General features: G+C 37.4%; 1 protein-coding gene across 1 annotated transcript in view; it reads left to right on the top strand.

Annotated features, from left to right (window-relative positions):
* The first annotated feature begins 6,344 nt into the window (after nucleotides 1-6,344).
* Nucleotides 6,345-11,552, top strand: part of Smp_048540 (hypothetical protein) — a 10,510-nt gene continuing 5,302 nt past the window's right edge. The window contains exons 1-2 of the mRNA XM_018788918.1: nucleotides 6,345-6,746; nucleotides 7,867-8,029. Of these exons, the coding sequence (XP_018654413.1) occupies nucleotides 6,357-6,746; nucleotides 7,867-8,029 (553 nt within the window). The 5' untranslated portion in view covers nucleotides 6,345-6,356. The remainder of the gene's footprint in view (nucleotides 6,747-7,866; nucleotides 8,030-11,552) is intronic.

Genomic DNA, 11,552 nt, shown 5'->3' with positions numbered 1-11,552 from the left:
GGATGAGGAAATTGTATCGTTCTTACTGGGGACATCCAAGATTAAGGCTCTTTGTTGCTCATCCGCACCAGATTGCCACTGTGTACGCCGTTCTACGCATACCTCATAGTAACCATACAGCTTAGATCAAACACTTCTCGATATGATGACTATCTTCCAAATATACCTTCAAACTCCATCATTCCTGACTTCTGGTATGACTGAGTTTGGACTCCTTCAATTATAAAAGTGTCATGGACAAAAGCGTTTTTAGATCCTGAATATCTGTGACAACTTCAAAGCAATGGGTAACCTTAGGCATGAGAAAATCAGAAGGTATTATAGTCAGTACACTAAAAAAACTGATAGTAGGATGGCAGATTATAAATAATAGCCTCTGATAAACTTTGGAAGTTCGGTGACGTACAGCAACCTTTTAGAAAACATGAAACTATTCTGAAAGCAATAGTGGTATGCTACTGAGATTTATTCGAACTTATACCATAGGTTTCCCGTCTATATCTGCGTAATAGCACTACTTAGAATACACCTCCTAATAATGGAGGTCATAGATTCAACAAAAGTGGAGTGTTAAAAGCTCTCATCGCCAGAACGCCAACCACTCAACAATAAATCTACAATATAATAACTACGACCCATCTTTCGTGTCGTTTAATTAGCAGCACGGACTAACATTCTGAAGCTGTGGAATGCTTGAATGCATGAATGACAAAATATGATAGAGTAAATATGGAAAACTGTAATGACTTGAGAGGTTTAAATGTGTCAGAATTCCACTACTAATTTTCCTACCCCATGTATTGTATCTCAACCAGCCAACAAATATCTCAAGCACTCACTAACCTATTTACACGAATTATGAGGTCGAATCACATACCAAATAAGAAATGAAACTTCAAACACAACCATGACACATATAACTTAGAGCGGGACGAATAATACGTGAATAGTAAGCAGTAATTAAGGAATAATAAAGCATATTACAATGGTTTTTGGGTCTATTAGATGTCAGCAATAAGGAGAATAAATTAATACAATGCTACTGGTTATGGAAAAACATAAATAACATCAAAAAGTAGCTCTAAATGTTCAAGCCCTCCCAATACTCGTCCCTTTATGACAAAAACCACCAAGACTAGACTGTCTTCTCCCAAATCACTAGCTTACAACCGAAAACGTTGGTGTTTAAACTAATCTGGATAGCAGTGATCATGTTATGACCATGGTTGACATAGTCGCTGGTGAGATACCTCCACGGAATGGGAAACTTTCTGCTCCTGTCAAAGAAGAGTACACAGTTCTGCTATAAGGCTGTTCTGTCGGAATTCCCTGGACGCGCAAACTGTAGAATCTACCAATTTATGTAGGCAGTAAAAGTAGTCATTGATATACCTCCATAAAACGGAATAACCTAGCCAAGAGAGGATCATGGGTGAAGTAGGGTACCGACCGTCCATTTCATTCCAAAAAAAGCCTAGCATAAGTGAAGAACATCACTATGGTAAGCAAACTCCAGTGTTTTCCTGACTTTCAAGAGTAGTGAATAATACGACACCTATAGGGACAGTAGAATGGGAATGGACACTCACAAAACGATCCTTGAAACGGAATGTAGATCTACATTAGAAGACTAATTCCTGGACTCTGAAAAGTTGATGGCAAGGTAAAAGTCAGTGAAGACCATCTTAAGAAGAACGCAGAGGCTACATGACTCGCCTGTACAAAGGAACTCCTACCATACTACTTTGATAATAGGCCTGATTCGAAAACGGTAAATTTGTCATACGATTGCCTAATCTATAAGACCATACGTGAAATTCGTATCACTGTCTACACTGACTCATTGCATCGTGACAATTAACAATGGTACTTAGTACTTCCGAAGAACACATTTATCTTGGGATGGAATAATATATTTTGTGTAAACAGTAATAAGTTAAACATAATGAGCACGTTTGAAAGTCTGAGCCATGCCAACCGACTGAATGAATGTCTCCACCTCCACCACTGCGGACCTTCTCCATGTGTTACATGTCGAATATACATGCTTGGCTTTAAAGACCATGTTGTTTGGAAACAATGCTACTACAAGTATTCATCCAAATACATAGTCACAGTGAAAAAACATATGCATACAACGCAAAATTCTAGCGGAATGTCTAAACTGGTGCAGTATTACAAGTTTTAGTAACGAAACGCGTACTTATAAAGCAAACACTTAGTAGATTTTAATTTTCACAAACAGTTACCCGTTATGATTATCGGTATATCTCCTCATGAAACTACGAAGACGAGAACAAAAATTGGACAAACGTTTGTTGATGCATCATTACTACTGGTATAGAAATAGCAACACTTGGTGCGAAAAAGTCAGTTTACAAGTTGGATATATAGTTAAGTTAAAAATGCTACTACAAGGAACTCCTTATAGTAAACAGTTCCTGTAACGTCTCCGAACTTTGTCGTATTCCGATCCATATTTTCTGTCGTAAAGAACACTGCACAAAGACAAGCGTTAGAGAGACTACAGTCTTACCTGCTACTTGGCGATTCCTAAGTAAAAATTGGCTTCGTTGGATCTGCACATGTTGTGTGCTTAGTATGGGTATACTGAAATTGTTGTTATTATGGAAGGTGTGTTATCTATCTTCCATCGACTGCAATGTATAAGAATATGATGGACTGTGAAGTTTATATTTTGCGATTGATCGAGCTTACGTGCAAGAGTTCGTCTTCTTATATATGTCAGTAGCATATGACGGCAAGGACACCGACATATCACTATTTATCAACGATCCAGGTTACATCTGCTCGCACTTCTTTTTGCCTCCAGAAAAGCATAACAGGACGCCCTCGATCAAAATCATCCCCATAATTTACCCAAACCGGACAAAACTTTCCCCAAAATGAGGAGATTGAGAAGTTACGAAGTAACAATCAGTCCAACGTGTGCACTACAAGACACAGAGAAAGAGAGCTAAATCAATGTTCTTCCCAATGATTTTGTGGCTTTGCTGCAGCAATATACCACTTAAATACGAGAAAACCTGATATTCGTGCAACTCAACGGACAACCAACATACCCTCAGCAATTGAAATACGGAATGACCAAGGCTTGTCAGGCCGTTCAAGGTCGTTGGATCGGAAAGGCGGGCGACTTTGAAAAGAATCTGACTTTTTTACTGTGCATGTTAGAATTTTAGTGCTAAGTATTTTTGTACTACAACTGTTTGAAAAAATTGAAAGTATTACAAAGTAAATATTAAGTGGCGATTAGTTTGAGCAGTCACCTTGGAATACTCCTGAGTCAAATTTGTTTCAGATTGGTTACAGAAGTAAGAAGAATATGTGACTCACTTCATTTTGATTGGTTGTCGGGTGCAAGGTCCAGATTGCGAATAAAAGTGGAGTTTATTCTCAGTCATTAATTCTATTTCGCAAAGTTTGCCCATGCAAACTTGCTCTAGAGCGCCGATTCGGGTTTTAAGCCCTACTCAAATAGGTTATGTTAGTTGGGTTGTTGAACGTTAGTCGTTTGAGGTGGTATTATCAAGCTCCAAATCATACTGATTTTTCTGTGTAATAATTTGTAGACTGTTCCCCTAAGTCAACAACACCACTTCAGTTTCTAAAAGTAACTATAAACTCGTTGTCCGACACCTAGTTGGCGTTCGCCAAGGCTGCACACAATCCCCATTCTTGTCTACTTTTGTCATTAATACTCTCTTCAAAATAACGTCTCCAGCCACCTTTTCAGGAGTTCAATCTCCTATCAGGTGATTCACTTGACTTAGAACACGCAGATGACCCAATCTCCCTATTCTAGGGAAAATGTTATCCGTTTCGGGGAAGCCGTTGTAGAAAATTTTTAGGAATGGCACAAAACCCCCAAAATTTCCCCAGATTTGGGTAAATCCACAAAAGTTTGTGGGAGACCATTGGACTTTGAGGATTTTCCCAAAATAGGGAGATTGGCGATATAGTTCTGCTTGGTGAAGACACTGACAAGGTACGAAACCTCCTAATCATTCTGAGCAATAACGCAAGCTCATTTTAGTGGGTTTTGCCTCTTAAATGCAAAATATTGCTTCAGAACTGATCTAGACCAACACCTAAACTAATGCTACGATGTGAATCAGCTTGGTGCATTGACCACTTCATTTGTCTAAGAAGTCTGGTCAGTCGTGGTGTGATTGTGTGTGATGAAATCGCGTCACGAGTTCGGAAAGTTCGGTTGACTTTTGCTAAATTGTGTTACTTGTGGTATAGGCGTGGTGTCTGTCTAATGACTAAAGGACGAGTGTATTGCACAGTAACTCGTTCTGTCCTAATTTATGGTTGTGAAATATAGTATATGAAAGTAGATGTGAATAGGCCGAAGGGCTTTTGAAGCATTGCTTGCGTTTGTCGGAACGACGGAGTTGGCAATGTTGATGTTTGGCAAAGTTGACAAACTGCTTGGTAAGGTAGTTAGAGCATATGTTACGTAAGCCCAACCACTGCCTGCCTCGGAGAGCTATGCTTGCTGGTGCAGTATTAGGTTACAAAAGGGCTAGGGGTGGCCCAACAAGGACGTGACATTGGCCTATGTAGTAACCGACTGTTGTCTGAGCTATGTAGACATAAACTACTTGGTTTGAGTCAACGTAATAACCGTCATCAGTAATTAAAGACTTTGAGTGACATGGCTCAGAAGAATTCACAACAGCCAGGGTGAGTGGCTTCCCAAGAAAACCACCTGCTTCTGTTTGGGCGCCTGGGAATTATTCCAGCCCTCACATAAATCGAATTGTTTGGCGCATATATAGTTGGTGCCTCCTTGTACCAATGTCTGTGTTTAAATAAATAGGTAAAATTCATTCAGTCCATAGCTACCTCTTGGTTTCGGACTTCAGTATCCCTTCATACATAACTTTCCTGTCTTGTCAAACAATATTCTCAATGCTTAATCTTCCCTTTTGTCACTTCTGCATTATATGTCTTTTTTCATCATCTCGTCGTGCTAATCATGTATGAGAACGTCGGGGGATTCAGGGTAAAAAATCTGGCACAAATTTTGTATACTCGGCTTTGAGGCATATTATGTGAGGCTCAGGATGGTACTCCGCTATCCAATCAAAGAACGACCGGGGTTCAAAACTATAATCTAGTGGTTTCTAGGACGATGGTTTTATTCAACAGGCCGCTGCTGCTTATCTAGCATATTAGTACTACTTGTGGTATGAAGCTTAGCATTGGGATGTTGTCATCAGCAGGCTCAAGCTTGTAGATAATTTTACATCCAGAGACCACAACTAATTCACAAAATAGTGTTTATAAGTAATAGGCTTTCGATATCTCAAATGATTTCGCTTTCAGCTTTTATATAAGTTTGTAGGTAGTAGGAATATGCATTTATGCTCAGTCTTCGAATCAGTTACCCATCTCAAATTACCCATACTGGAGCTTAGATTTAATCTATCATCAATCCATCCGGGTCTGGTAAATTTGATGACCAGTGTGTCAAATTATTACACAGGGATTCGAGAAAGTATGTTGCCCTGTCACACTTTGTATTTTACGGAGTGTCTTGTAAATTGATTAGGTTTTGAATAAACAAACCATGCACAAAATGTAATCTTTTAGAGCTGCTGTTAAAAGTGTATGTGAAATTAACTTGTTCATGTATTTGCCAAAACCTCTAAGATAAAGTATTTTATCGTATTCTTCACTTTAGAAATGAAATTCGGCTCCAAAATACAATAATTTACACCTCTGGATACGTGCAACGATTATTTACCATGTTGACTTACCATCGTCTGTTAAAAATTTCACGAAAAGATGCTAGTTCTGGATTATGGTTGGGACTTATTGTCCCTGCTTTATTACTTAAAACAGACAATAAAGCACTTGCCTACGAATTTTTTCTATCTGTAATTACTGTACTCTTCTTAACAAAGAATAATCATTTTAAACATGCTGTCATTCCTATATGTATATGGTTAAATTGTCAACATTTCCACCATGTTAGTACGCTAATTCGTTCTTTGTTTACAATTATATTTGTTTTATGTTTTTCTTACAAATTGTTAAGTTTATTTCCTTTTTCATTTACTTTCGGTGAAACTATGCTACTTGCTCATCTTTCTGCAGTATTTCTTTTTACTGAATGTAATTTTGCATTACCATTTTTAATACTTTTTCTAATTGAACGATATTCTATTCGATTCTCATTGAAAATTGCTTTTTCCGTGTTAATAACACTTACTATATTGACTGGATGTCTTTGGATTTACGCTTGTCGTGTACAAATAGCTACTAGTTTCATTCTAAATCAAATTGAATGCTTTATTATATCAACTAATTTCATTTTATTGATGTTTTGGCTATGCTTATTTATGTTATGTGTTTATATTACTATCATTTATCGTTGTTCTAATCATAACATTTACCGAATCATGAATAGTAATACAGTGAAACCAGAATTTTGTGATAGTTCAATTGCATTAGCTGATGAACCAAGCTTATCCGATCAAAGTGAATATCATGAATTATGTAGCGAAAATGAATTCATTAAAAATAATCATACAACATGTGATTTATTATATGATAACAAAGAAGAAATGTTTAAACTTCGTAAACTATTTCATTTTGCTGCTGGTATTGTATATTCATCTGGCTTACTCTATTCACCTCATCTTCTTTCATTAATGTCTGTTGCATTACTTATTGTATTTTGGTGTTTTGAATGGATTCGAAGACGAGGGGTAAGTTTGTTGGTACTTTTAATTAGATTACGTCGATTATATTCATAGTTACAAGTAGGTTTTGAAATCGATACTCACTGTAATCACACAGTGGCTTATTTGTTAAGTTCAGTTTAGCGCTTGTCAAGCTGGATTGTTACCTATTTAGCATTAAAACTAAACAGCAGAGAATAGTCGTAGAATTTACTCTTTGATGTAGTCATATCTAACAGATAGAGACCTGTACAAAAGCCATCATGGCTCTAAACAGGGCATTCACTCAACCAAGGAAGATTGTCTGTCAGGATGTTCCTAGTCTGTCCTTATTTGTTTCAGCATGTATTGTGCATAATAACACAGAACATTTCACATAACACCACCAGAATGATGTATTACACAATTTAGAACGATGATACTTTGAAGTAATAAACTATTGACATGTTATACAATAAGTGAGTAAATAAACAAAAATATTGATTGGATACACTGCAGTTAAAAACAGCATTTTTTTCTTGTAGCTAAAAACGACATCGTTGACTTCTATTTTAAACCTTTTCTTAAGCCATCAGGTTAAATGGTTCTTGGAATCTCTTCAAAGGACTCGTGATAAATGAACAGACGTTATTCTTACAGAGCTATCCCCCACCATTTTAGTGTAGTGCCATGAACTGACCACCTATACTTTTATTCTTGAATGTATGGCAGACCTTTTATATTAAACCTAATTGGATTCTATAACAACTAACACATATTTTATACACTAAGGATTATGTAGACGACATTATTTTCAGTTATCCAGTCATCAATCCAATTTTTATCATTTACGTATAATTTCCTTTTTTGTCTTAGTTTATTAACGTGTCATTGTAATCTGGTTATTAAGGTACTTGGTTTTCAGTCAGTAAGTCAACGATTCGGACCTGGTGACATATACTTCATTTTAGTCTACCGAGTAATATCACTTAACCGTACGAAAAACAGTATGAATCGATGCCAATTGCATAAACCTGTACTTAGTAAGTGTAATACATAATAAGTTACTCTGGGCAACAAGCTGGTATAATTGTACATAATTTCAAACAAGTTTTCAATGTATACTTAAACTAGAAATTATTTTTAAATTTTCATTTCTATATTGTAGCCATCTACTCTTTCCTCCTACCTTAGTACTTTGGTTGATCCATTTCGTGATAAACGAGATTCTGGTGATATTTTATTCACACCTATTGCTCTTTTACTCGGTTTAAGTATTCCTGTTTGGTGGCCACAAAATAGAAATACTAATAGAAGTATGATTAGTATTGGTAAGTAAATTAAAGTTTATTTGTTTTATAGAACATTTTGCTTAAGAAATTATTTATTTGAACACAAGAATTGGTACAAGAGGGCACCAAATACATAAGCGCTACACAATAACAATGAGGCCAGTAGTAGCTATCATTGATTTGTGTGAGGGCTGTGATACTACCTGCGTGCCCGAACCAAAGCAGATGGTTTTGTTAGAGGGTCACACCTGGAGCATTCGACCTAAAGGTTTGATCCATGAGGCAGTGGAGCGACGTTAGGAGATGCAGTCCCATGGTAGCTGGTGACCAACAGTAGGTTCATACGCCATTTGTCCCCTCAGGATCCTGGAGCCCATGTGCACCATTGGTTTGGAATCAGGGTTTTTCAACTTCCCTAGGTGAACCCTCCGTGTTCACTGACCCGGTTAAGGCACTGGACATTCGCTTTTTTTCTTCTCGATTTCGTAAACAACAGTAGTGCCGTGAGAAGGCAGTGAGTAGTACTTCCTTGGTAGTGGCTGTAAACGTGTGGCCACGTAAGAGAATTTGGAGAGGGAATTTGGGGCTTTAAGAAAGACTGACATCTATCTGCAAAAGTACAACAACAAAATATAGAGCACATTCGACTCTTTGAAAGTCACATTAAAACTCCTATTTTTAACAATATACATGATCATAGCTGACACTAAGTTCAATCCTTGTTGTGTAAATTTAAACATTGACCCATCAATTGTCAAAAAATTAAGTCTACTGATAGACGAAAGTAGTATTTAGCTAGTATTTTTGTAGGTTAGTGATGTATTTTAGTGGTGACTGATGCTTTTGTTTTTTGGATCACAATTTATTGTCCTTCATGGGCTTGTGGTTAAAAAACTATCCTAATCGTAAATTGTCGATTTGGTTTACAAATTTTATAGATGTGTTTATGACAGAGAGGTAATAGTCTGTTCATCAGTGACTAAATCCATATGGATTCCAGAAGTTCTAGTGAAAAGTGGTTCCTGTTGGAATTGAACCATATCACTAATACGATTAGAGGCTGACGTTAACCGTAGTTTTCCATGTACTCGAAGTGAATCGTATCTAACACTTGGTCATTTCTCCTTTCCTTCGATGAGTAGGTCCTGCATTTCGAAGCATATTTTTTATTAGAGATTTCATTTCAAACACTAACGTCTACTATGCTTGTATTTTTCATCCAGCATGTTGGGTCGGGCTACATTGGACCTTTCCAATAACAGTGGCAAATAAGTTTAAGAGAATTAGACGATCATTATATCATTATATAATGCGAATTGGCTGAATTCATAGGTGTAAATTAGTGATCTCAAAAAATGTCATGTTCGTGCAGAAAGAAATCTGACAGTCTTGAGTTCAATTTTGTGTCCGGTGGTCATAGATGATGCTCTACTTCTTTCGAATTAAAAAATGGAATTTTTGTTCAATATTGTGATCTTCCACAGTTACTCAAGTTAATACATAGTTTGTGACAACAAACTAGGTACGGTCCTGGTACGGCCAAGAGTGGGGAGAGTCCGCTCTCCCTATCGAAATGCTCTCACATGGCCACGCGAATATATAGCCTCTGCCAGGGAAGTCCTACTCACTTCCTTCTCGTGGCGGGGGTGTTGTTCACAAAAGTGAGAGGACGAAAAGCGAATGTCCGGCGCTTTAACCGGGTTGCTGGATATGGAGGATCCACCTAGGGGAGTTGGAAAACCCTGATTCCAAACCAATGGTGCACATGGGCTCCAGTATCCTGAGTGAACAAATGGCGTATGAACCTATTGTTGGTCATCGGCTACCATGGGACTGCATCTCCTCACGATGCTCCACTGCCTTATGGATCAGACCTTTCGATCAAAGGCCCCAGGTGTGGCTCCTTAAGAAAACCAGATGCTTCAGTTTGGGCACCCAGGCAGTATCGAAGCCCTCACACAAATCAAATGAGATTTGTGTGGCGCATATATATCTGGTGACAACAAGAATAATCATATTCTTTGTGTTTATAACGTTACTATCTACTTTCATCATATAAATCATTCACATCGTTGGTGTTTTCAGCAGATTTTTAAACTGGATTCAAAAAATATTCTGGACTTAAATTTAACTCAATATGAATTATATCATAAAAAGATATTTAATAAGTCTTTGTTCTCCGTTCATGCATTAACACAGATTGATTGAAGATGGACGAACCCATTGTATTCCGGCTTGATTATTCAATCACCGAAACTGTTTTATGTTCACAGAACTGTTTAAAATTATCATTTAAATATAGATAAGGTAAATATTTGTAGTAAGATTCTTGTCATTGACTGAGCAACACTAGGATATAGTTAATATATGTACAGGTTTTTTTTGTGGAGATTTAGTATTCCCATAGTTCAAAGCATGAGTCAGTTAAAGCTAGACCACCAAGGAAAACCTGGAAGCACTGGACGGCCGTTTCATTCTATCGTGGGACTCCTCAGCAGTGCGCATCCACGACTCATACTTTCAACTATGAAAATACTAAATCTCCATAAAAAACCCCTTCTGATTATAATCATATGCTCACTAGTGACTGGCTTCAAGAGATAATTCCTGGAGTTCTAGTGAGAAGCAGTAACCAGTGGAGTTCAAACCACATCTGTTGTGAGATAGGAACTCACTGAAGACTATTGGTGAACGGTTGCTCAACTTCGTGGATCAGTTGAAGTTAGACATAGACACCATTGGATGACAGCTCAGTGGTCTATCGGTTAAGTGCTCTGGCGCGAGACTGGTAGGTCCTGGGTTCGAATCTCTCGAGGCGAGGTCGTGGATGCGCATTGCTGAGGAGTCCAACATTAGGACGAAACGGCCGTTCAGTGCTTCTGGCTTTTCCATGGTGGTCTAGCTTCGATTGACTCATGCTTTCAACTATGAAAATATATGTACAATAAATAAGGGTATAATTTGATAAGATCGATACACGATGATCACTTTTTAAGTTGCCATGCTAATTACTAGTAAATATACAATTGAATTTCGAAGCGCATATATTAATTTACTAAAACTTTTTGATGGGTCATGGTCTAAGGGGGTATTTTAAAGTAATGTTTAACCTGCAAAATTACAATCCACAACCTTATCAATTACAGTCTGCTATGTGTACCGATTATTCTGCATCAAAACAATAAATTCACCGATTATTTTTAATAGATCAGAGGGGGTTTTGTGGAGAATTTAGTATTTTTATAATTGAAATCATTAGTCAATTGAAGCTAGACCACCGTGGAAAACCTGGAAGTACGGGACGGACATATCTTCCGATTGTGATTCTCTTCAGCCGATGTCATAGCCGTTCCCTACATCGACAGATTTATATATTGTTTGCTTCAGCGCTCGAACCTAAGATCTGTACTCTCCTCAATACAGAGTAATAAATGGACGTTTCAAGAAATCCTGTCCTGCCTACTCACTCACTCACACAACCACAACGTCCAAACCATAAAAATAAACTTATACAACTGCTTTTCACATAATATACAATATATATATTTTTGTGAGTGTTCTT

This window comes from Schistosoma mansoni, chromosome W, assembly GCF_000237925.1.
Source record: "Schistosoma mansoni strain Puerto Rico chromosome W, complete genome".
NCBI lineage: Eukaryota > Metazoa > Platyhelminthes > Trematoda > Strigeidida > Schistosomatidae > Schistosoma > Schistosoma mansoni.
This window is presented reverse-complemented; position numbering and strand designations above follow the sequence as displayed.